The sequence below is a fragment of the Protobothrops mucrosquamatus genome, unplaced genomic scaffold (assembly GCF_001527695.2).
Source record: "Protobothrops mucrosquamatus isolate PMUCROS unplaced genomic scaffold, P.Mucros_1.0 scaffold4798, whole genome shotgun sequence".
Taxonomy (NCBI): Eukaryota; Metazoa; Chordata; class Lepidosauria; order Squamata; family Viperidae; genus Protobothrops; species Protobothrops mucrosquamatus.
In genome coordinates, this window is record NW_015390688.1 from 92,581 (window position 1) to 118,212 (window position 25,632).

Genomic DNA, 25,632 nt, shown 5'->3' on the forward strand with positions numbered 1-25,632 from the left:
CTGGCTGCGTTGACTTCCCCATCCACCGTTCTGCCTTATCGTTCTGTTGACCAAGGAGGGTGGTGCTCTCCTCCCATGACGTACCAGAAGAGCGAGGGATGTGGGATCGGGTCTCCTTTTGCCGAGATTGTGCGAAGACTCGTCCTTTGAGATGCTCCGGAGGGATTGAAATGGACTTTTGTGGTCTGGGAAAGAGGGATTTCCCGTGCTTTGGGGCAAAAAGGGGTGGCTGAAGATGGACTTTGGGGTGCCAGACCAAGCCACCAGACAATTAACTTCTCCATTTTGTTTTGTTTTTTTATTATTATTATTACCTGGCCTTTTTTATTTCCCTTAACAAGAACCTGCACCAAAGATCTAACAGCACTGTTTTATTTTATTTTATTTTATTTTATTCGGTCGTCAGACCTGCTGCCGACACACTAGGAGTAAAAGACACTTCGCTTTTGTACAGACACGTGTAAATAAAATTTGTGGATTGGACACAGGGATAGCGGTAAAGTGTGGGGGCCACTCCTCGCCCTCCAATTGACGAGCCTAACCCGGACGGACAAATGCCACTTTTGCGTTTTCGTGGACTTCAGCCTGACTACGAAGTGGCTCCTGTGACTGAGGATGCTCAGATACATTTTTTGTAAAAAAAGGAGAAAAAAAAAGCCGCCACGAGAATCGACCCATCCTTCTGAATTTACTAATTCCCTCGATATTTATTGTTTGTAAATAGCCCCGGTTGGATTTATACATTTTACTAACCCCGTCTAAAAAAAAAAAAATCCATCAAGTTCCCTTTTTTTCCCGTTTTAAAAAGGCTTTTGAGGGTGGGGGGGGCGTGTAGGTGTGCAAGGAAGGTGTTTTTCACACGTGGGTTGTTTCGAGAGAGAGTTTTCTTGGTTCGAGTGTGCAAAGAGCTGGAGGTGAGGAATTCAGGCGCGGAGGCGTAGAGAAATACCCCTGATTTCGTGTGTTTTTTTAAAAAAAAACAAACCTGAAGGCTTCCAGGCTTGATAAGATTCATCCTTAAAACTGCAAAACAACAACAACAACAAAACACACAACCCCACGGGGATAAGCCTCTGCTTTTTCAGAACGGCTTCTTTTGCACTCCGTGCCAAGAGGCAACTAGGAGACGAGGAGTATTTAAGAGAGGGACCCTTCGTCCCGATGCCTCGAATCCACGCAGGGAAATCTGGATTTTGCAATGAAATGCAAGCCTTTTTTATCGCTTGCCGATATCCGACGATCCGGTTTCTCGGCAAACATCCCCTGGCCCAATTCGAATCTAAAAGCGGTGTCAACGCAAATGAAACATCTCGAGTTTTCGAGCCGTCGGGCTGGAATCTGGGTGTTTGGACATCTCCTCCTCACTGTTAGGATGCCCCCCCCCCAAAAAAGGATGCTTTTTCTAGCCTGTTTAACAGGAAAATGCTTAAGAGTTTGATCTTTTTTCCCTCTGCCTATGAAGGAAAGCATCGTCGTCCGGAAGGCGGGGAGGAAATCCCTCATCCCTCATTTTTTGCAATCTCTCCTCCTTCCCACGTTTTCTGGGAATCTGTGGCTTTTATGGAATTTAGGCACCCTGAGAAGACAAGGCTTAATATTTTTTTTTTTTTTACTTTTTACTTTCCTTGCCTTAAGGGGATTGTGTGGCTTCCTGTTCAGGGCAGCTTGGCTGGGAGGAAGGAAGGAGCTACGGGGCTGTTTCTACCTGGAGGCTACCTTCTCTCTGTTGATCAGCCAGGTGAGCACTTCCTTCTTCCCCCCCCTCAAAAAAAATTGGCAAGGGTCTGCCTTCCTTGCGACAACACGCTACATCCCTTGGCGATACCGAGATGCTATTAAAGGGGAGGCAGGCTTGAACTCTTGCCGGTTTTTAAAGTCTTTTTAAGCTTTTTATTTTGTCCCTGCTGGGGATTGGCGTCGGGAGGCTGCCTCCAGCAGATTCCACAGCCGTAAGGGTGTGTGTGTGAGTGTGTGTGTGTGTATGTGGGTGGCTGAGTGAACTCTGTAGGCGAGGTCTGTTTTTGTACCGATTTCTGTGGAAGTAGCAGACTAATGCTGGGCGATGTGTATACGGCAATGTCAGTAGCCTTTTCGATTAAAAGAGAAACTGGAGATGCCGCTGTCTTGTTTGGGTGCCTCTCTCGAAGAGCCAGGGATTTTAAATTCCCTGCGTTGGGCGAAAAGAACGGCGTTGGGCGAAAGAAACCCTTGCACCAACCATCTGAGAAATTGAACTGAATGTAGAGAATTATTTCTAGCTCAGGATTGAACAGGGGGGGGTTCCTTGGTGCTGTCAGCTTGGTTGGTGGGCTTTTTTTGTTTGTTTGTTTGTTTTTGAAGACNTTCGGACATCGGGGAGTTTGCGGAAATCCACGTTCCAAAAGTTGACGTAAAGTTGACGCAGGCCTTGTTTCACCGACTGGTAGTTGATGTCGTGATTGATGTCTAGGTAGAAGGCGCTTTCGTTGTTGTAAGGCACCCAGGCAATGGGGACTTCCGACTCTCCTTGGTTAGGGTCACTGGAGTGGAGGAAGGAAAAAAAAACACACACACACACACAAACTAGCTTAGTTCCTGTATGGGACGCGGAAGAGGAAATTGAACCTCCTTCAGACAGAGGCAGCTGAGGATTCTCCAAGTGGGTGTTTTGTAGATTGAGCATACAAGACGGTTAGGCTTTTTAGGTTTTTTTAGGGTAACCTGTTGCCAGAAGGACCCTGAAAAAAAACCTTCCAAGGGGGACACTGGGAACTTTCTAGGGCCTCCATGCTGTCTGTCTGTCCATCCATCCATCCTACTCTACCTTCTCTATTATCTTTTCTATCTTTCTATCTGTCTATCTATCTATCTATCTATCTATCTATCTATCTATCTATCTATCTATCTATCTATCTATCTATCTATCTATCTATCTATCTATCTATCTATCTCTATCATCTATCTCATCTATCTGTCCGTCCATCCATCCATATCTATCTATCTATCTATCTATCTATCTATCTATCTATCTATCTATCTATCTATCTATCTATCTATCTATCTATCTATCTATCTATCTATCTATCTATCTCATCTATCTGTCCGTCCATCCATCCATATCTATCTTATCTATCTATCTATCTATCTATCTATCTATCTATCTATCTATCTATCTATCTATCTATCTATCTATCATCTATCTATCTATCTATCTCGTCTGTCTGTCTGTCTGTCCATCTATCCATCTATCTCATCTATCTGTCTGTCTGTCCATCTATCTCATCTGTCTGTCTGACCGACCGACCGACCGACCGACCATCCATCCATCCATCCATCCATCCATCCATCCATCCATCCATCTATCTTATTTAAGAACTGCCCATCTCCCTCACAGAGGGTCTCTGGGCAGTCTACAATAAAGCATAAAAAGCATTTTAAAAAGCAGTACCTAACATTTAAAAGAGGGACGCTAAAAATGGTTTCATAGGTGGTAGTGGGGGGGGAAGGGAAGGCCCTAACCAGCCCCATGGCTGCCTGCTCCACTCTGCGCCCCAGGTTCTCACCCAGTCCTGGCGAAGTTGGTCCAATAAGCAATCATGGCTTTGGAGAGCTTCCTGTGCCGGGGCTTGTAACCCAAGGGCGTAGCAAACGGTTTGCCGAAGACGTACTGAATTTCGTCGGCGTGATCCGCCCCCACCCAGCCGGGGTAGACCGGCATTCGCGAGGGCTCGGAGAAGAGGTAGCTATAGGTCTTGGCCGTTCTGGAATAAGCAAGGGAGAAAGAGGACAGTAAGAATGGTTAATTGGTGGAATAGCTTGCCTCGGGTGCTCCATCGCTGGAGGTTGTCAAAAAAAGACTGGACAACCAATGGAATGGTATAGGGTCTTCTACTTGAGCAGGGGGTTGGACTAGAAGACCTCTGAGCTCCCTTCCAGGCCTAGGATTCTAGGCAATTTTCCTGAACCTGGTTTATAACAATTCCTGGCTTGGTTAATTCAGCTGGGGTCCCTCCCAGCCCTACGGGGGCCAGCCGAAAGCAAGATATCCCCCCACCACTAGCCAAGGATCCCTCCCAAATCCTTCGTTGCTCACTTGGCGTTTTCTCGGTGCAGCTGAAGTGTTTGCTGGGCGGGAACCAGGAAGATGTAGTCGGTCTCCACGTCCACCACTGTCCTCTTTATGACTTCTTGGTCTTCCGTGTTGCTCCACATCTGGGTGTACAACGCGTAGGCCGCGTCAGCTCCTGCTGGCCCCTTCTCTACCGTCAGCCCCTGAATTAATTGGTAGACCTTTTCCCTGAAAAAGAAACCGAAAGGGTCCAGCGTGGCGTTTCCGTCCCATTTGGGGAACAATTGTTCTCCCTGTTCGGGAAATTTCTCCTTAGTTCTAGGTTGGTTCTCTCCTTGATGAGTTTCCATCCGTTGCTTCTTGTCCTGCCTTCCGGGGCTTTGGAGAATACGTCCAAGACCCTATATCCCATTCCAGACAACTGGTTGTCTAGTCTGGTTTTGAAAACCTCCAGTGATGGAGCATGCACAACATCTGGAGGCAGGTCGTTCCACTGATTAATTGTTCCTACAGTCAGGAAATTTCTCCTTAGCTCTAGGCTGGGTTTCTCTTTAATGATCTTCCATCCGTTACTTCTTCTAACCCTACCCCTACCCCTAACCTTGGTGCTTTGGAGAATAAGTCAATCCCCTCTCCTATGGGACGCCCTCAAGTACTGGAAGACAACTACCATGTCATCATCCCTAATTCTCCCCTTGTTAGGCTTGACATACCTAGTTCCCTGAATCACTCATCCTACGGTTTAGTCTTTGTTTACACTTGGCTATGTGGTTGTTTCCCTGCGGACTGTTGCAACCTCGAACTAAGGAGAGACATTTCCTGACAGCTAGAACAATGAACCAGTGGAACGGCTTGCCACCAGAGGTTGTAGGTGCTCCATCGCTGGGGGTTTTCAAGAAGAGACTGGACAGCCATTTGTGTGCAGTGGCGTGGGGTTTCTTGTCTGAGCAGGGGGTGGGACTAGAAGACCTCCAAGATCCCTCCCAACTCTGATCATTCTGGTATTCTGTTAAATAACCCAGGCAAGATATTATCCCATTTTCAGGATTACAATTTATGGGAACCTTGCCCTTCCCAGCGTAAATGTACATCTTCCCCTTTTGGTAGCAAATCCAAGCACACGCAGTGGCCTTAAGGACCGCAAGGCGACAGACAGCAGGTCAGCCCAGCCAAACATCTCCAGATGTTCCACCAGCCTCTCTCCCCTCTCCCCCCTCTCCAGTGCCCAGCATCTATTCGCCTTCTCTCCTTACGGGGTGATCTTCGCCATGGGACGGTTGATGCTTGGCAGGTCGATGCCGGCAAAGAAATGCCCGTCCATATTGTTGACCCCAACCAGATAGTCAATGTCGGCCGTGTTGGCGAAGAGGTTCTTCGGGTGATCGGGGATGAAATCTCCATCCACCACGGGAGTGAAGGCCAGATAATGGACCAAGGGGTCTGCAAGGGGAAGACAGCCCGTTCAGTCCATCGAGTTCAGAGAGATGGCAGGAGGGGAATCTCCGGAGGAAAAGGGCCAGCGAGGCGGGATAAAGTTGAGTAGCTGGCCACCCTCCCTCTGAAGGTGCCAGCCAAAGTTGCAGGTAAAATGCAGGAGATCCGGGATGCAGACCAGGGGCCTCCCAACCGCGGAGGAGGAGGATTGTGGGGTCCTTGGTGCTCCCTGAGCTCAGCTGCTTTCTTGCAGACGTTTCATTACCCAACTAGGTAACCTCATCAGTGCTAGGAGGGAGTGGGGTTTATGGAGAGGAGGAGGAGGAGAAGGAGGACTGTGGGGTCCTCGGCGCTCTCTGAGCTTGGTTGTTTTCTTGTAGACGTTTCATTACCCATCTGGGTAACCTCATGCTAGCACTGATGAGGTTACCTAGCTGGGTCATGAAACGTCTGCCTAAAAATAGCGAAGCTCAGAGAGCACCGAAGGCCCCCCCCCTCATTTCAACCCTGAGCTAGAAATATTCTCCTTTATTAGAAGCTCAACTCTCCCTTTGGGTGGGCTTAGGAAACCCTGCCCCTCCCCAGACACCCTTCCCCACCCCAACCCTCCCCCCTCTGGCTTACAGCGCAAGTTGGTGACTTCCAGGTGATAAGCCAGGGTGAGGGTCTTCGGATCGGTCCCTCGGAGGCAGCTGGCCATCACGGTGGTGTTGTCTGCCGGGCAGCCCACTTTGTGCGCAATCTGGAAGGCGGAATCTGTTGTTTATTTGGCTGCAGGAGGGAGCCATCCTCCTGAACAGGAGGTCCTCGATTTACAACCGTTCCTTTACTGACCCTTCAAAGTTACAACGGCCCCGGGGGAAAAAAAAGGGACTTAACAACCATTTTCTACCCTTAACAGCTGGTGCAGTATCCCCGTTCAAAATGGATCTAAATCCGGGGGGGCTTGGCCACTGACTCATATTTATGACGGTCGCAGCGTCCCCTTTTGTGACCTTCTGATGAGCAAAGTCCACGGGGGAAGCCGGATTCGCTTAACAACGTTAACAATTGCAGCGATTCGCTGAACAACGCTGGCAAGAAAGGTCGTAAAACGGGACACCGCTGGCTGAACCGTCTCACTCTTGACGCGGGAAGATCCCAGTCTGCATCCGTATGGGTCAGCTGTGGTCTCTAGGGCCAGCCTTTCGAGATCACACGGGGGGGGTGGCTGCTCCATGCCCGCCTTCTACCTTCTCCAACCCACTTTGGTGAGGGGAGCATGGAGAGAACTTTAGGGAAGCCCCACTGGACCCCCACCAGCACCTCAGGTAGACCCTGAGACCAGGACAGGACGTAACGCAGAAGGAGGGACTCCCAGGAACGTAACGGGTGGATTCTACGTTACCTTGATAGCCCAGTAAAGGGGGTCCTTTTGGATGCTCCACGGGCACAGGCCGACTCCACTCTGGCTGAGGGCCCGCCGGATCAAGCCTTTGTTGTAGGGTGACAGCATCTACATGCAGGAAACAGAGCAAGCTTTGGAAACCTAGGATTTCAACCTTAGCGGAATTGGAATTCCTAGGGAGTGAATTCCAAACAAATCTGCTGGAGAAATAAACCTAACTCATAAAGGAGAATATTTGTAGGGGGATGTCTGAGCTGGTGATGTCTTGCAGATGGCACTGATGATGTTACCTAGTTGGATCATGAAATGTCTGTAAGAGAACAAGCAGGCTCAGAGAGCACCAAGGATCTAGCAATCTTTCTTCTTCTTCTTCTTCTTCTTCTTCTTCTTCTTCTTCTTCTTCTTCTTCTTCTTCTTCTTCTTCTTCTTCTTCTTCTTCTTCTTCTTCTTCTTCTTCTTCTTCTTCTTCTTCTTCTTCTTCTTCTTCTTCTTCTTCTTCTTCTTCTTCTTCTTCTTCTTCTTCTTCTTCTTCTNTTCGGACATCGGGGAGTTTGCGGAAATCCACGTTCCAAAAGTTGACGTAAAGTTGACGCAGGCCTTGTTTCACCGACTGGTAGTTGATGTCGTGATTGATGTCTAGGTAGAAGGCGCTTTCGTTGTTGTAAGGCACCCAGGCAATGGGGACTTCCGACTCTCCTTGGTTAGGGTCACTGGAGTGGAGGAAGGAAAAAAACACACACACACACACACAAACTAGCTTAGTTCCTGTATGGGACGCGGAAGAGGAAATTGAACCTCCTTCAGACAGAGGCAGCTGAGGATTCTCCAAGTGGGTGTTTTGTAGATTGAGCATACAAGACGGTTAGGCTTTTTAGGTTTTTTTAGGGTAACCTGTTGCCAGAAGGACCCTGAAAAAAAACCTTCCAAGGGGGACACTGGGAACTTTCTAGGGCCTCCATGCTGTCTGTCTGTCCATCCATCCATCCTACTCTACCTTCTCTATTATCTTTTCTATCTTTCTATCTGTCTATCTATCTATCTATCTATCTATCTATCTATCTATCTATCTATCTATCTATCTATCTATCTATCTCTATCATCTATCTCATCTATCTGTCCGTCCATCCATCCATATCTATCTATCTATCTATCTATCTATCTATCTATCTATCTATCTATCTATCTATCTATCTATCTATCTATCTATCTATCTATCTCGTCTGTCTGTGTCCATCTATCCATCTATCTCATCTATCTGTCTGTCCATCTATCTCATCTGTCTGTCTGACCGACCGACCGACCGACCATCCATCCATCCATCCATCCATCCATCCATCCATCCATCCATCCATCCATCCATCCATCTATCTTATTTAAGAACTGCCCATCTCCCTCACAGAGGGTCTCTGGGCAGTCTACAATAAAGCATAAAAAGCATTTTAAAAAGCAGTACCTAACATTTAAAAGAGGGACGCTAAAAATGGTTTCATAGGTGGTAGTGGGGGGGAAGGGAAGGCCCTAACCAGCCCCATGGCTGCCTGCTCCACTCTGCGCCCCAGGTTCTCACCCAGTCCTGGCGAAGTTGGTCCAATAAGCAATCATGGCTTTGGAGAGCTTCCTGTGCCGGGGCTTGTAACCCAAGGGCGTAGCAAACGGTTTGCCGAAGACGTACTGAATTTCGTCGGCGTGATCCGCCCCCACCCAGCCGGGGTAAACCGGCATTCGCGAAGGCTCGGAGAAGAGGTAGCTGTAGGTCTTGGCCGTTCTGGAATAAGCAAGGGAGAAAGAGGACAGTAAGAATGGTTAATTGGTGGAATAGCTTGCCTCGGGTGCTCCATCGCTGGAGGTTGTCAAAAAAAGACTGGACAACCAATGGAATGGTATAGGGTCTTCTACTTGAGCAGGGGGTTGGACTAGAAGACCTCTGAGCTCCCTTCCAGACCTAGGATTCTAGGCAATTTTCCTGAACCTGGTTTATAACAATTCCTGGCTTGGTTAATTCAGCTGGGGTCCCTCCCAGCCCTACGGGGGCCAGCCGAAAGCAAGATATCCCCCCACCACTAGCCAAGGATCCCTCCCAAATCCTTCGTTGCTCACTTGGCGTTTTCTCGGTGCAGCTGAAGTGTTTGCTGGGCGGGAACCAGGAAGATGTAGTCGGTCTCCACGTCCACCACTGTCCTCTTTATGACTTCTTGGTCTTCCGTGTTGCTCCACATCTGGGTGTACAACGCGTAGGCCGCGTCAGCTCCTGCAGGCCCCTTCTCTACCGTCAGCCCCTGAATTAATTGGTAGACCTTTTCCCTGAAAAAGAAACCGAAAGGGTCCAGCGTGGCGTTTCCGTCCCATTTGGGGAACAATTGTTCTCCCTGTTTGGGAAATTTCTCCTTAGTTCTAGGTTGCTTCTCTCCTTGATGAGTTTCCATCCGTTGCTTCTTGTCCTGCCTTCCGGGGCTTTGGAGAATACATCCAAGACCCTATATCCCATTCCAGACAACTGGTTGTCTAGTCTGGTTTTGAAAACCTCCAGTGATGGAGCATGCACAACATCTGGAGGCAGGTCGTTCCACTGATTAATTGTTCCTACAGTCAGGAAATTTCTCCTTAGCTCTAGGCTGGATTTCTCTTTAATGATCTTCCATCTGTTATTTCTTCTAACCCTACCCCTACCCCTAACCTTGGTGCTTTGGAGAATAAGTCAATCCCCTCTCCTATGGGACGCCCTCAAGTACTGGAAGACAACTACCATGTCATCATCCCTAATTCTCCCCTTGTTAGGCTTGACATACCTAGTTCCCTGAATCACTCATCCTACGGTTTAGTCTTTGTTTACACTTGGCTATGTGGTTGTTTCCCTGTGGACTGTTGCAATCTCGAACTAAGGAGAGACATTTCCTGACAGCTAGAACAATGAACCAGTGGAACGGCTTGCCACCAGAGGTTGTAGGTGCTCCATCGCTGGGGGTTTTCAAGAAGAGACTGGACAGCCATTTGTGTGCAGTGGCGTGGAGTTTCTTGTCTGAGCAGGGGGTGGGACTAGAAGACCTCCAAGATCCCTCCCAACTCTGATCATTCTGGTATTCTGTTAAATAACCCAGGCAAGATATTATCCCATTTTCAGGATTACAATTTATGGGAACCTTGCCCTTCCCAGCGTAAATGTACATCTTCCCCTTTTGGTAGCAAATCCAAGCACACGCAGTGGCCTTAAGGACCGCAAGGCGACAGGCAGCAGGTCAGCCCAGCCAAACATCTCCAGATGTTCCACCAGCCTCTCTCCCCTCTCCCCCCTCTCCAGTGCCCAGCATCTATTCGCCTTCTCTCCTTACGGGGTGATCTTCGCCATGGGACGGTTGATGCTTGGCAGGTCGATGCCGGCAAAGAAATGCCCGTCCATATTGTTGACCCCAACCAGATAGTCAATGTCGGCCGTGTTGGCGAAGAGGTTCTTCGGGTGATCGGGGATGAAATCTCCATCCACCACGGGAGTGAAGGCCAGATAATGGACCAAGGGGTCTACAAGGGGAAGACAGCCCGTTCAGTCCATCGAGTTCAGAGAGATGGCAGGAGGGGAATCTCCGGAGGAAAAGGGCCAGCGAGGCGGGATAAAGTTGAGTAGCTGGCCACCCTCCCTCTGAAGGTGCCAGCCAAAGTTGCAGGTAAAATGCAGGAGATCCGGGATGCAGACCAGGGGCCTCCCAACCGCGGAGGAGGAGGATTGTGGGGTCCTTGGTGCTCCCTGAGCTCAGCTGCTTTCTTGCAGACGTTTCATTACCCAACTAGGTAACCTCATCAGTGCTAGGAGGGAGTGGGGTTTATGGAGAGGAGGAGGAGGAGGAGGAGGACTGTGGGGTTCTCGGCGCTCTCTGAGCTTGGTTGTTTTCTTGCAGATGTTTCATTACCCATCTGGGTAACATCATGCTAGCACTGATGAGGTTACCTAGCTGGGTCATGAAACGTCTGCCTAAAAATAGCGAAGCTCAGACAGCACCGAAGCGCCCCCCCCCTCATTTCAACCCTGAGCTAGAAATATTCTCCTTTATTAGAAGCTCAACTCTCCCTTTGGGTGGGCTTAGGAAACCCTGCCCCTCCCCGGTCACCCTTCCCAACCCCACCCCTCCGGCTTACAGCGCAAGTTGGTGACTTCCAGGTGATAAGCCAGGGTGAGGGTCTTCGGATCGGTCCCTCGGAGGCAGCTGGCCATCACGGTGGTGTTGTCTGTCGGGCAGCCCACTTTGTGCGCAATCTGGAAGGCGGAATCTGTTGTTTATTTGGCTGCAGGAGGGACCGATCCTCCTGAACAGGAGGTCCTCGATTTACAACCGTTCCTTTACTGACCCTTCAAAGTTACAACGGCCCCGGGGCAAAAAAAAGGGACTTAAGAACCATGTTTCACTGTTAACGTCTGTTGCAGTATCCCCGTTCAAAACGGATCAAAATCCGGGGGGGCTTGGCCACTGACTCATATTTATGACGGTCGCAGCGTCCCCTTTTGTGACCTTCTGATGAGCAAAGTCCACGGGGGAAGCCGGATTCGCTTAACAACGTTAACAATTGCAGCGATTCGCTGAACAACGCTGACAAGAAAGGTCGTAAAATGGGACACCGGTGGCTGAACTGTCTCACTCTTGACGCGGGAAGATCCCAGTCTGCATCCGTATGGGCCAGCTGTGGTCTCTAGGGCCAGCCTTTTGAGATCACACGGAGGGCGGCTGCTCCACGCCCGCCTTCTACCTTCTCCAACCCACTTTGGCGAGGGGAGCATGGAGAGAACTTTAGGGAAGCCACACTGGACCCCCACCAGCACCTCAGGTAGACCCTGAGACCAGGACAGGACGTAACGCAGAAGGAGGGACTCCCAGGAACGTAACGGGTGGGTTCTACGTTACCTTGATAGCCCAGTGAAGGGGGTCCTTTTGGATGCTCCACGGGCACAGGCCGACTCCACTCTGGCTGAGGGCCCGTCGGATCAAGCCTTTGTTGTAGGGTGACAGCATCTACATGCAGGAAACAGAACAAGCTTTGGAAACCTAGAATTTCAACCTTAGCGGAATTGGAATTCCTAGGGAGTGAATTCCAAACAAATCTGCTGGAGAAATAAACCTAACTCATAAAGGAGAATATTTGTAGGGGGATGTCTGAGCTGGTGATGTCTTTCAGATGGCACTGGTGATGTTACCTAGTTGGATCATGAAATGTCTGTAAGAGAACAAGCAGGCTCAGAGAGCACCAAGGATCTAGCAATCTCTTTCTTTCTTTCTTTCTTTCTTTCTTTCTTTCTTTCTTTCTTTCTTTCTTTCTTTCTTTCTTCTTCTTCTTCTTCTTCTTCTTCTTCTTCTTCTTCTTCTTCTTCTTCTTCTTCTTCTTCTTCTTCTTCTTCTTCTTCTTCTTCTTCTTCTTCTTCTTCTTCTTCTTCTCCTCCTCCTCCTCCTCCTCCTCCTCCTCCTCCTCCTCCTCCTCCCACAATCCCCACTTTCTTCTAGCACTGATGATGTTACCTAGTTTGGATAATGAAACGTCTGCAAGCAAAACCACCCAGCTCAGGCAGCACCAAGGAGCCCTCATAAAACCTACCCGTTCCTTCCAGGAATCATGACTTGATTCCCAACAGACAAAGCGAGACACATTCACACGACGCCCGTATCCCAGAACTGAATTAAAATAGGGACTTTGTAATTAGCTTCGTTCCAAAGAAGCCGTACTAGCTGGGCTGGCATAGGAGGCAACGCAAAATTAGGATTATGCCAAGGGTGGTTTGCTTTGGGGAGATTTAGCACGCCAGGCGGGATCCAGGGGATCCGATGAGACGATCTTTTTTGTTTTCTAAAAAGGTTGCCCTATTTGTCTTGGGCATTACTAAAGATCTGCCATCAAGAATTTCTCCCCTGTTTTCAAGAGAGTCCTCACAAACACCCGCTAGGCAGCCGAGAGTCTTCCAAGCCCCCTCACCTGTAAGGAGACGCTGACAGCCCCAGCAGATTCCCCAAAGATTGTGATGTTGTCAGGGTCTCCCCCGAAATTTTTGATGTTCCTCTTCACCCAAGCAATGGCCATGTGTTGATCTTTGAGGCCGTAGTTGCCTAGAAGAAGAAGAAGAAGAAGGAGGAGGAGGAGGAGGAGGAGGAGGGAGGAGGAGGGAGGAGGAGGAGGAGGAGGAGGACGTGAAGCATTAAGCAACTATTGTTATCCCTCTTTTGTGAAATTATTCATGCTTTCTTAATCCAGGAAAGAAAGAGCGTTTGGTGTAGTGGTGAAGGCACCAGGCTACAAACCAGGAGATTGGAAGTTCTAGTCCCGCTTTAGGCATGGAAGCTGGCTGAGTGACTTTGGGCTAATCATCAGGACTTGGTGAATTCTAATTCTACCTGAAATTATTCATGCTTTCTTAATCCAGGAAAGAGAGAGCATTTGGTGTAGTGGTGAAGGCACCAGGCTACAAACCAGGAGATTGGAAGTTCTAGTCCCACTTTAGGCATGAACCCTACCTGGGAGACTTTGGGCCAGTCCCTCCCTCAATTAAGGATTTACCCCCCCCCCCAAAAAAAAAACAACCCTGCAGGTATTTCTACTGTCAGGAGCCAGGATGGATCGATGGACAAATAAATGGAAGCCTTGCTACTAAAAGCAACTAATGAAAAGTAACTGAAAACTAAAACGACGACCCAAAATCCTTGTAAGAGGTTAGTCTTAACAAAGGATGGAGAAGAGCAAAATGTCTCCCACGCCGGACTTACCTGGAAGAGCAGCGTCGCCAGTGCTTAGGAAACCCAACGGTCCGAGCCGGTAATTGAGAGTCACCACAATCACCTTCCCACGGCTGGCAATTTCCTCCCCGTCGTACAAATAATTGTTCAGGAAGTTTGCGCCTTGTCCACCTCCCCAGATGTAGGCCCCTCCATAAATCCAGATCATCACCGGCAAGTTGGTGGAGACTGAAGCGCAGGGAGATGGCAAAGCAAAGAGAAATTATGAAGTGGGCAAGAGACAGCCGTCAACTCAGCCTCGATTGTCCATCCTGAGGATGTCCAGACCAATAGGCTGAACCTCAATGTAGCTGGCTACTTGAAAAAGCCAACCCTGGTTTTCAAACGTTGACGGGAGGCCAGGTCAAGCCAAAACAGGCTTTATCTCTTGAGGTATCCCATCTCGTGTGAATTTAGGACTTGGCACGTAAACCAATGGACGCGTTGCCCATGGAGATTCTCCATCATCCAGGACACGGTTGTCCCAAAGGTGCTTTTGCAAAAGGCAACTGGATTTTTTTTTTGTTGTTTTGCTCCTTCAAACATTTTGCTTCTTGTCCATGAAGCTTCTTCAGTTCTTAAGTTCTGAAGAAGCTTCTTGGATGAGAAGCAAAACGATTTCAAGGAGAGAAAAAAAAAACCCCAAGTCCAGTTGCCTTTTGGAAAAGCACCTTTGGGAAAACGAACATTTTTGGTAGATTACACCGATCTATTTTAGATTCCCTGAAACAACATTCCAGTGAAAATTTCTCACAACCTTCTTTTTTTTCCACCCCAATTTGCTGTGGGGCTGGTGTTAGGTTTTCCAGAACTGGAAGACCGTGGAGCTCCAGGCATGATCTGGTTTTCAAAAGCAGCAAAATAAGGAGTAAAAAAATAAAAATTATGGGCGAATTCTGAGTTCCAGCATAACCTTACCTTGTTTCTTCCCTTGAGGGACCCAGATGTTTAGATACAGGCAATCCTCAGAGCCACGTATATCTGTCTGGGTGAGGGTGGACTGCATGCAACGTTTTTGAAATTTGTCAGCCTGCAGTGTGCCTGAGAAACAAAGGACACCACAGAATTGATTGTGTATCACTTGAGGTGAAGTATGCTTTGTGGGCAATCTCAAAATTCCAATCTTCTCTGTACTCTTTCTAGAGTCTCAACATCTTTTTTTACATCGTGGTGACCAAAGCTGGATGCAGTATTCCAAGGGTGGCCTTACCAAGGCCTTGTAAAGCGGTATTAACACTTCACGTGGTCTTGATTCTATCCCTCTGTTAATGCAGCCTAGCACTGTGTTGGCTTTTTGGGCAGCTGCAGCACATGGCTGGCTCATATTTAAGGGATTGTCCACTAGGACTCCGAGATCCCTTTTGCCGTTACTACTATTGAGTCACATTAATAGTTGACAAGCAATGACCTCATCCCAATTCTAGAGGACAGAAGGAAACGAAGAATCCACACTTTCATAATAAATCCCTCCCTCCCACAACTTTCTAGTCCTTAAGGATGCAAAGGGATGCCTTCAAAAGCCCCTGGAGAACGTCTAGCAAGATGCCAAAAATATGTTTCTTTTTCTGCCTCATTCCTCAGAGTTACCAACCTTAGAAGCTCCCTCCTCGCCCACAATTAAACCAAAGCTAGAGAAAGGATGCCAAGTCACTCTGTACCACATGCCGACATTCATCAAAATAGAAAAGATAACTTAAATGGTTTAGGCCAACAAAGGCTTTTCATTCTTCTTATTCAAGACGCCCGAGGGACTTCCTATAATACAATTGTTATCAGTTGAAAACAGAGTTTAATTCAATTTAAGGTGCCTTTTCCATCTTACCTGGCCAGCCGGGGTGAGGCTGGGGGTCTTCCAAGGTCTTGGTGGGGGCAGCAAAAGGGATTCCTTTGAAGGTATCCATATAATCTCCAAAGAGGCCCAGTTTTTTGTTAACACCTTCCACAAGCCCGCCTTCTGTGCTTACGATGCCCAGCTACGCACATGCCACAAAAGGGAGGAAGCATGTGTTAATTCTTGCATCAAGAAAGACATGGCAGTTTTGATGAGACACAACAGTAACCTCAGCATTCATACCGATTTCAAAGAGAACAAACCAAAGGGAGATTCTGGCTGATTTTCCCCCAAAATATTTTACATACAGGTAGCCCTCGATTTACGCTCACAATTCAGCCCAAACTCTGTCGCTAAGCAAGGCACTTCCTAAGCGAGTTTGCCCCAGAATAGAATAGAATAATATAGAACAGAACAGAGTAGAACATAGAATAGAATAGAATAGAATAGAATAGAATAGAATAGAATAGAATATGGAATAAAATAACATAGAACAGTGGAACATAGAATAGAATAGAATAGAATATGGAATAAAATAACATAGAACAGAACAGAGTAGAACATAGAATAGAATAGAATAGAATAGAATAGGAGCTGGAAGGGACCCTGGAGGTCTTCTAGTCCAGCCCCCTGCTCATGTTTGCTTGCCAAAAGGTTCCAAAAGGGGATCCCATGACCCAGCAACGGTCATAAGTATGAATCAGTTGCCAAGAGGCTGAATTTTGATCGCCTGACCAGGGCAATGCTACAAAGGGCATCGGTGTGACAAAACGATCCCAAGTCTCTCTTTGTTTCAGTGCCGTTGTTCACTTTCAACGGTCGCTAAATGAACCGTGATAAGTCAAGGACTACCTCTACGCCTCTTAGTTAGCTGAAGATTACCTTTGCAGCTCCTGCTGCCTCCAGGCAGAGGACCACGAAGCCCAGAACAGTCCAGCAATTCATGGTGAAGTCTGAATAGGCTGCTACGCTCCAGACGGACGGCTTTATAGCCTAGGTTCAGCCCAGTATCTACGGCACCTCAAGGGCACTGGGGTCCCACTCAACAGCTGAAAAACCACTGGGCAGGTTTCTTTGCCTCCTGCCAGGATTTTGTAGGGAAATATCCAAGATATATGCAGTAAGTGGAAAAACTTATCTTCCCTTTCTCTTTCCCAGCTGGTGCTCTCACACAGTTCGGCCCCCAGCCCTGCCAGATAATAAATAAAACTCACACCTAGAGAGGGATGAAAAGATTAGAACTACTATGGGAAAATACGGCCTTTTTAAAAAAAAAAAAAAACAACGATCAGCCCTCCACAAGGATATAGAATTGATTTTGAACGTTTCTGCCTGGGCTGTGCCAAATATGTGGAATAACATTTGTCCAAAATGGTATAGGGTCTCCTGCTTGAGCAGGGGGTTAGGCTAGAAGCAGCAGACCCTATACAATTCTGAACAAATGGCTGTCCAATCTCTTCTTAAAATCTTCCAGTGTTTGAACACCCACAACTTCTGGAGGCAATTCCAGGGGTTAATTGTTCTCATGATCCAAGAAAATTCTTAATTCTAGGTTGCTTCTCTCCTTGCTTCGTTTCCGTCCATTGCTTCTTGTCCTGCCCTCAGGTGTTTTGGAAAATAGCTTGACTCCCTCTTTGGGGCAGCCCCTCAAATATGGGAACACTGTTATCATATCATCCCTAATCTTTCTCTTCACTAGACTAGACGTACCCAATTCCTGCAACTGTTCATCTTATGTTTTAGCCTCCAGTCCCTTAATCATCTTCCTTGCTCTTCTTCTGCAATTCATTCAAAATTCAGAATGGAAACATTCTGGAACATTTTAAGTTCCTTATTAAACTGGGATCAAAACATCAGGCCAGTACAGTTCTTACATTCACAGCCTGAGCTGCGAGTGCGGGCCTTCTCAAAGGCAGCTTCGCTCCATATGGGATTTTAAAATAAAGTTTCTCTCTGAGTTGCTTCTAAGTGTCCTAGGAATAAATCTCACGTAAACTATTTTGAAGGCACAAAACTCTTGGGTTTTATTTGCACTCAAGCTGAAAAGGAAATCTGTACAAAAGAGTGGAAATCTCTTCAGACTGTCCATTTGATGTCCCACAAAACCCCAGACAATTGAATCAACAGGAGATTTTTCTCAAGGCTTCACGAGAAAGAAATTCCAAATGGCTTTTCGTTTGAGAAGGACAGGAACCATTAAGTCAGAGCAGGAATGAAATGATAATTTTGCCTGCCGATGTGGAAGGTCTGAGATAGCGTCAGGCCGTGCTTGGAACTTCCACAGAGGCCGATGCAGAAGGAGACTCCAGCAGACGAAGTTGGACGTAGATGGGCTTGGCCCTGGATGGCAAAAAATGCTGAGATGCTGAAGGAATTTCCCCAAAGTAGAGTCTCTTATCTTACATCTGAACGCAGCAATTGAAGGAAGGCTACATCAAGGAACAATTTGCTGAGCTTGAAAAATAACATGCAACATCTGTTAAGATGCAATTTACAGATGATACTTCTGCACAAACTCCCTCAAATCAAAGATATAATGCAGCCAATTGGTGGGTTTCTTTCTTTCTTTCTTTCTTTCTTTTTTTCTTTCTTTCTTTTTTTCTTTCTTTCTTTCTTTCTTCTGTCCTTCCCCCCCCCAAAAAGAGCAAAACAAATCCCTCCGCCAAGATCCAGTCCAGCCCACCAGCCCCGTGGCATTAGACGTAGTCAAGAATTTCGGTCTCCATTTCATTTTCGCTCCCATCCGAAGGCTTGAAAACCTCTTCTTCCTCCTCCTCCTCCTCCTCTTCTCCAGATTCAAAAGTCAGTTGCTCTTTGCCTCCCGTGGCACTGGAACCAGGGTTTCTGAACAGAGCTGAAACAGACCACAGAGAAAAGGGAATTACCAGTGAGAAGCAGAAGGCTCAAAAGACCCGGTTAGAATAATCCAGCGTGATAGTTTAGTACAGGATCTGGCACTTTGGAAAATCTCGTGGGCGGCAAAAACAGGATCCCAGAATTATGGGGGGAAACACTAAAGAAACACAAGATCTTTTATTATTATTATTATTATTAAAACAGGAAGAAAAAGAGAAAAGCTGCCTGGGTGACATTATGACTGGTAGTCTTTTGAGTTATGGAGCCCGCCCATCACAATCACGACTCGCGATCGTTGTCATACAGGGTCATCCACATGACCAACACACCTGGACTTGCCAGGTCTCTCCCCCCCTCCCCCTTACCTGGCCTTTGGGATCGGATTATCTGCCGTATCATCAGTGACATGGTGTCCCTCAACTCATCGTTGGTCTTCGGAAGGCACCAGCCGTCCCGCTCCGTGCAAGCCGTCTCCGTGTCGTCATTTCGATGGATGATCTTCTGCAAGCTGAACAGAAGCCAATTTCAGAAGGATTCTTCTCGGCGCAGAGAATCGGACAAACCAAAATACGAAGCCAGGGCCGCTCCTGTTCTGGCAACCGAGGTCAAGACAAACTTGCCCCCTGGATAGACCAAGCCAGGGCTGCCATTAGCACAATTTCTTGGAAAGCGATGGGACTTGAGATGCCTACAGACATGTGGGCAAAGCTGGCTTTCTAGAGTTGTAAGCAAAGGGCATCCAAACGTATGCACAGACCACCAGGTGGTTGAAGAGCCTCAAAAATTGAAACAGGATTGCAGGTAATCCTTGACTAAAAGGCAAGTTGATTTTTAACAGCTTTAAAACGAACAGGCCAATGCAAATACCGCACCTTTCCACTTTCAAATCGCACAGCTGGTAGAACATCTGTCGATAAGGGGGCAGCGACCCTTCCTCAAAGGTGTAAATGGAATCCTAAGAGGAGGAGGAGGAGGAGGAGAAAGCAGAGAATCAGAAGCAGGGTTAGACTAAGTCATTATCTGGGAAAGTGGCAGGACACCTTAGGGTGCCTGATCTTCCTTGTATGGCCAGGAGAAGGAGGAGAAGGAGAAGAACTTACCTTAAGTTTGTATTTGCTCACAACTGGTGATTTTGCACCAGATGTTCCAGATGTGCTGAGCCCCTGTTTTAAGTCTTGGATGCCCAGGCCGTGATTTCCTGAAAGGGATATAAGATAATCTTAATTTCTTTGGGATAAAAAGAACAAAGTGGGAGGTGGATGGGAAACTCCGTGTCTCAAGAGGTTGCTGAACAATGACGGAATGATTCGGTCCTCATCCTCATCACGTTCAGCAAAAGCATGCGGGCTAGGGAATTCTGGGAGTTGAAGTCCACCCATCCAGAAGGCATTCAAGACGGGAAAGAAACATCTACGTGGATCGGTGGAAGCTTTTTATGGGTTTAAAACAAGCCTTTCTCAGCCCTGATGAGACAGAGGGCTGCAGATCCTCTAATAATCCGTGTGAAATGCTCGGATTTGGGCAGCAGAGGAATGCTATGAGACACAGATGAACAGTTAAGGGGTCTCCTGTAAAGAAAATATTGGTCCAGCTGACAAAAACAGACATCCTAACTTTAGAGCCGTTTTGCAACAGACCCTTGGCAAATTATCTCAAGGATTTCCTAGCAGAAATCAAAGCAATTCCATTCCTGTTTCTTCCACGTCCCAAATCCTACGGCGTACCTGGTTTTTTTAAAGTAATAGGCAGACTGTAGTTGTAGGTGCTGCGTTTGGCCTTCACCGGCATGTCATTTGGGGCATACCCTAAAGAGAGGGAAATATGATCCATGAAGAAACAATGGATTGTAAGCCTTGGGGGGGGACAGGACAAATGCAGGACAGTTCTCAGGGGAAGCCCAGAATGAGTTGGTGAGCCACAAGAAAGTCCCCCCCCCCCAAAAAAAAAACCACAAAAAACCAGAGAGACTGACAATAGAACTGAAAGCTGGGGCAACGTTCTGGCTGCTGTTTTAGATTATTATTATTTTTTTTACCGTATTTCATGCCGCAGCGAATTCTGAAATCCAGGACCTGGTAAATCTTTGCTTCCGGGTGCTTCCTGGGGTCGTACCCAAAACGAACCCAGAGGCTTCTCCAGGGTCCCGTGAGCTAAAAGGATCGTTGAGAAAAATAAAAGGAGCAGTAAACGGACTGCTAAAAATTTAAATCTTAGAGGGGGAAAAAAATGGTTAGGATGTAGAAGCACAGGCCCTCTCTCCTAATGTGATTTTTTTCCCCCAAAGAAGTTTCATGGCAATTCGTCATTTCTGAACCGTAAAATGCATTGAAGTAGGAAAGAATACGCAGCGCATTTTTGATTTTTGTTTATCATTAGATTTTTATCTTGCCTGTGTTACTTCGTAAGTAACTCAAGGCCACAAACATACCTAATACTTCTTCCTCCCTCTATTTTCCCCACAACAGCCCTGTGAGGTAGTTGGGTTGAAAGAGAGGGATTGGTTGAAAGTCACCCAGCTGGCTTTCATGCCTAAGGTGGGACTAGAATTGCAGTTTTCCAGTGATTGGCCCAAAGTCACCCAGCTAATTTTCATGCCTAAGGCAGGACTACAACTCCCAGTCTCCTGGTGATTGGCCCAGTCACCCAGCTAATTTTCATGCCTAAGGCAGGATTATAACTCACTGTCTCCTGGTGATTGGCCCAAAATCACCCAGCTAATTTTCATGCCTAAGTCAGGACTAGAATTCCCAGTCTCCTTATTTCCAGGTCAGCCCCTTAACCATTAGACCAAACTTGCTCTCAAACATGGGCAAACGTGCTCTCAAACAATGCATGTTTATCTAAATTATATTCTTTTTGGTGGGGGATTTGTAAGAAGGCACTCTAAGGCTTATAAAAGAAGGACTCACCATGTAATAAGCTAAATAGGGTAGGAGCAGTTTCAGCTTGTCGGGGTGAACGCTGATGTTGGCTTTCACCGCGTTGCGGGACCAGACAGGACGCAGTTCAAAAAGCTGGAAAAAAAAAAGAATTCATGCAGGCATTAAAAAAAGAGCAAAAAAAGTGGAAATCCTGCTGAATTTGCCTTTTCTTTCCACTCTGCACAATCTACTTCAAAGAAGCCGCTTCAACAAATCAGCCCAGCGCTTTATAAAATCTCATTCTTCAATCCGAAGAATGCATTGCTATTTTGGGGGGTGGGTGGGGAGAAGTTTCAAGCTGAAGCAAGCCTGCTTCCTGCCTGAGCAGGGGGTTGGACTAGATGACCTCCAAGGTCCCTTCCAACTTTATTATTATTATTATCATTGATCATCGCACAGTCAGCCAGATGTTCCGACTGGATTTGGCATTTTTGTCTACCTATCGAGTCCTTCCCAAGGACCTGGGATAGGCAGATGTGGATGTTTGATGGTGTTAAAGATCTCATCGCAGGATGGAAGCAGTTCCTAGTAAGGCCGCCTTTTACAATTGACTAATGGCGAATTTGTCAATGCCAGTGGTGTTCAAGTGGCGCTCCAGCTGTTTTGGGATTGCACCCAAGGAGCCTATTACTACTGGTACCACCCTTGCTTGCCTTTGCTATAGTCTTTATATTTCTATTTGTAGATCTTTGTATTTTGTTATCTTCTCCAGTTCTTTCTTGTCTATTATTATTATTATTATTATTATTATTATTATATTATTATTATTATTATTATTACTTTCTTCAGTTCCCCTTCTACTTGGTGATCCACCGCGTTGCTGCAGACTTTTTTCCAAGTCTGCACGGCCGCCTCCAGCGGCTTGGAGGGGACCTCTTCTTCTTCAAAGTTGACAAAGATGGCGTTGTGAGGACGGCGCGCCCGGCTGAGGCCGATCAGGTTCTCGCTAGACAGGGGAGGGTTGCGATAGCCTTCCCTGGAGAACAAGGCAACACAAACAAAGGAAGCTCAGCTCGAGCTGGACATAATGCGTTGGTTGTCACACAGAGGCAATAGCCCTCGATTTACCACCATTCGTTTAGTGACTGTTCAACAGCTGCAGGGATCCACTTAACAACGGTGGAAGGAAGGTCGTAAAATGGGGGCAAAACTCAACTTAAATGTCTCGCAACAACAGAATTGTTGGGCTCGGTTGTGGTCGCAGGAGTCCCTGTATTCTAGCCTGACCTTCTTTTGCTTTAAGTCTTTTAATTGCAATCTTTTTATTTTAAAAATACACTTCCTAAAGATTGCCCAATAGCCGCTGCTACTTTTTCATCACATTAGAATAGAAGAAATTGCAGAATTGGATGACCTAATTCAGCCTCTAAGATGAAGCAAGACAATTTTGAACGGAAGGCTACAACATCAACATTGTTTTATAAGCCTTTTGCATGAAGGACAAGAGTGGGAAAAATCACAGATGTCAGCCTGGGAGACTGCCCAGATGTTACATCGAAGAATGGAAAAGCAAGTGAGGACAGGGACATTATGCCAAACATCCTGGCATTTGGTTGATAAAAGAAAAGGAGCTGTGCCGATGTCAATGAGATTTTGCAACTGATTGCATTTGATCCTCTCTTATTACGTCCTTCTGCCATTCTTTGTGCAACAGCAAGTGGAATTCAACCCTGGCATGATTACACATATCGGAAAACCCTTCCAAATATTATTTGGATTAATGCAGTTGCGCATAAGTCATTTAAGCAGCTGTGTGGTTACGGCACAGGAGGGCAAGGAAGCAACTCTGAAACAGATCACACCTGCCCTGTTGCGACTGTCAAAACTAGCAACTGTTACTTGCTGGAGCCAAGAGGCTTCTGAAGATGTGAAGGGCAAAGCAACTTAAAGAGTAATTTCCCAGTCTAACTACTCCTACTATTGAAAAAATTCTTATTATTTGCCATACTTATAACTGTACTGGCTCTTATCATTTATTTACAGTAATTATAACTCACTTTACTGAAAGCTAGATCCTTACTATAAGTAATCAGTCCACATCTCCAGAGAAAGGCAATCCCAGTACATATCTACTCAGGTATATCACAAGAGAGGCATTCACCTATGATGCACATCTGGCCGATAGTAATAATCAATCGGAGTGTCCAGGCGTGAGAAAATGGGTGGAGGAATATAAAGTGGTAGCTCGTTCATAAAAAAATCTTCTTTTTCTGGCTTGAGCATCAAGACTTTGTCATACATGGATGTTTGTTTACCGTCCGGCTCTGAATGCATTACCAAATACTGGAAATCGGACATACCTGTAGAATGAAATGAAGGCACTTAGTAAGTTCATTGACTTTATCTCTCACTCTGCGTTATTAAGAAGCTAGCACAATAACAAAACAGATAAATATAAACAGTAACCTATTCTGACATTCTTAGAATCAGATATGTAACTAATAATTACCTATGGATAAATTGCCCATCGCATATTAGGACTGTGCATAGAAACATGCTAAGGAAATAGGCAAATTGGAAAGTTATCCAATTAACTAGCCAGAGTGGATAAGAAAAAAATAACAGATTTTGTACATAAGTTAGTTGTTCATGATGCCTTAGTTTGTTAAGGGTGGAGTAAGCTAGAATAAACTTAAAAGAGTAACACAGAAAAGTTGAGAGTGGACAAAATTGTTCATCTGTTCATATATATTGTACGGCAAGCAGATGTATGGGCTTACTTACACACAAGCTCCAAGTGTTTTAGAATGAATTACCTTGAAATTTATAAAGGGTGGAAATGACACCAAGTATCTCCACTTCAAAGTTGGTTTGTTCTTCTAGGCCTCCTTCCTCTGTCCGTTTCCGCCTCGTTTTCTTTTTCACTTTAAGCAGCATGGAAGAGGTAGGGAAGCGATTGGCACACACTGGGTGACAATAGGGGTCTTTGGGACGGAAATACAGCTCCAGTCTTTTGCTGGGATCGGCATAGATCTAACAAGGATGCAACAGCCAATAAGTCAGGTTCCAATCCCAATGACTACAGAGGCACAGGAAAGGAGACAGAATTATTTATCTGAAATTAGAACTTTGCCCCCAAACTCCAAATTTCCTTTCTTGAGATAGATAGATACAAAGTCATAAATACGAGCCAGCTGCCAAGCATCCAAATTTTGATCAGGTGATCATGGGGAATGCTGCAATGGTCGTAAGCGTGAAAAACGGTCATAAGTCCCATTTTTCCGTGCCATTGTAACTTCAGTCACTAAACCAATGGTTGTAAGTGGAGACCTACCTGTACTTCGGCCAGTCCTACTTTTTGAAAGAGACTGTTTACATTCTTCTTGAAGGTTTACGGCAAATTATTAGCCTTACCTTTGAATATGGCAAATTTCAAATGCAAGAAAACAGTACCACAAACTCATATCGCAACTTAAATATGGAGATTCTCAGTCATTCCAGGTCAGGGTTGTCCCAAAAGTGCTTTTTCAAAAGGCAACTGGACTTTGTTTTTTTTCCCCTTGAAGACGTTTTGCTTCTCATCCAAGAAGCTTCTTCAGTTCTGAAGACAGCTAGTGTCATATTGGCCAAGTATTACATGGCCTTCAGTACGTAGCTGTGTGTGTGTCTGTGTGTTTATGTATATATGTATGTATGTTTGTAAATATAAAATTGTGTACATCCTATTCTGTACCCTAATTAGATCATTTATATCCTAAATTGCGTGCATATCCAAATGCCAGGGCTGAATTTTGGATAAGACTAGGATAATCGTAATTCCTCTGAGCATGAACAAAGTGCCTCCCCCCCCTGCCTTTGCTCCTGCAGTTAGACAGGGTAATGATAGGAGGGACAGGCGAGACTGGGGGTGGGTGGGGGACCCTTACCCGGGAGACCCCTTCTTCTCCCCCCAGGGTCTGCAGCGTCTTGCCCACGTCCTGCACCACGCCGGGGAACTCCACGCACACCAGCCGCTTCTCCCGCTGCAGCTCCGAAAGCACCGGGCCGCGGCTCTGCTCCTGCTCGGTCCGGCTCTGGTCCTCCATTGAGGAGGCCGCCATGGCTAGTTCGGTGCCGACGCGAAGGAGAACAGCTCGGTCCGTTCCTTAAAAGCGTCCCCATGGAGACACGCGGCGCCAGCAACTAAGGTTCCGGGGAAGGAGAGTTCCTATGATGCTCGAAGCCAGAGGCGGGCGGCGCTCGCTGGGTCAGCTCAGCGCTGCCTCTTTTTCTTTCTTTCTTTCTTTCTTTCTTTCTTTCTTTCTTTCTTTCTTTCTTTCTTTCTTTCTTTCTTTCTTTCTTTCCCTTCCTTCCCTCCCTTTCTCACTTTTTCGTCCTTTTCTTTTTTCTCTAACGAGTCTCTCTTTTTTTTATTCTCTATATATCTCACCATTTTCCTTTATTTTCCTTCTTTAATCTCTTTCCCTTCCTTTTCA

The 25,632-nt window shown here is 46.6% G+C and overlaps 2 protein-coding genes across 2 annotated transcripts in view; both read right to left on the reverse strand.

The window, feature by feature from the left end:
• The window catches only part of CEL (carboxyl ester lipase), a 17,478-nt gene extending 1,896 nt beyond the window's left edge, over window positions 1-15,582 (reverse strand). The window contains exons 1-17 of the mRNA XM_029286745.1: window positions 15,432-15,582; window positions 14,528-14,650; window positions 13,601-13,798; window positions 12,816-12,946; window positions 11,756-11,863; window positions 10,995-11,112; window positions 10,196-10,382; window positions 8,967-9,170; window positions 8,437-8,634; window positions 7,411-7,579; window positions 6,870-6,977; window positions 6,107-6,224; window positions 5,302-5,488; window positions 4,073-4,276; window positions 3,543-3,740; window positions 2,343-2,519; window positions 1,151-1,279 (exon numbers count right to left, since the gene is read on the reverse strand). Of these exons, the coding sequence (XP_029142578.1) occupies window positions 1,151-1,279; window positions 2,343-2,519; window positions 3,543-3,740; window positions 4,073-4,276; window positions 5,302-5,488; window positions 6,107-6,224; window positions 6,870-6,977; window positions 7,411-7,579; window positions 8,437-8,634; window positions 8,967-9,170; window positions 10,196-10,382; window positions 10,995-11,112; window positions 11,756-11,863; window positions 12,816-12,946; window positions 13,601-13,798; window positions 14,528-14,650; window positions 15,432-15,510 (2,636 nt within the window). The 5' untranslated portion in view covers window positions 15,511-15,582. The remainder of the gene's footprint in view (window positions 1-1,150; window positions 1,280-2,342; window positions 2,520-3,542; window positions 3,741-4,072; window positions 4,277-5,301; window positions 5,489-6,106; window positions 6,225-6,869; window positions 6,978-7,410; window positions 7,580-8,436; window positions 8,635-8,966; window positions 9,171-10,195; window positions 10,383-10,994; window positions 11,113-11,755; window positions 11,864-12,815; window positions 12,947-13,600; window positions 13,799-14,527; window positions 14,651-15,431) is intronic.
• Window positions 15,583-18,093: 2,511 nt separating this feature from the next.
• GTF3C5 (general transcription factor IIIC subunit 5) lies at window positions 18,094-24,193 on the reverse strand. Its single transcript, XM_015828683.1, has 10 exons — window positions 23,974-24,193; window positions 23,319-23,517; window positions 21,998-22,193; window positions 21,206-21,310; window positions 20,332-20,446; window positions 20,021-20,101; window positions 19,397-19,494; window positions 19,169-19,251; window positions 18,662-18,804; window positions 18,094-18,294 (listed from the first exon to the last, which is right to left on the reverse strand). The coding sequence occupies exons 1-10, from the start codon at window positions 24,092-24,094 to the stop codon at window positions 18,137-18,139; spliced, it is 1,299 nt and encodes a 432-aa protein (XP_015684169.1). The 5' UTR covers window positions 24,095-24,193; the 3' UTR covers window positions 18,094-18,136.
• Window positions 24,194-25,632: the final 1,439 nt, after the last annotated feature.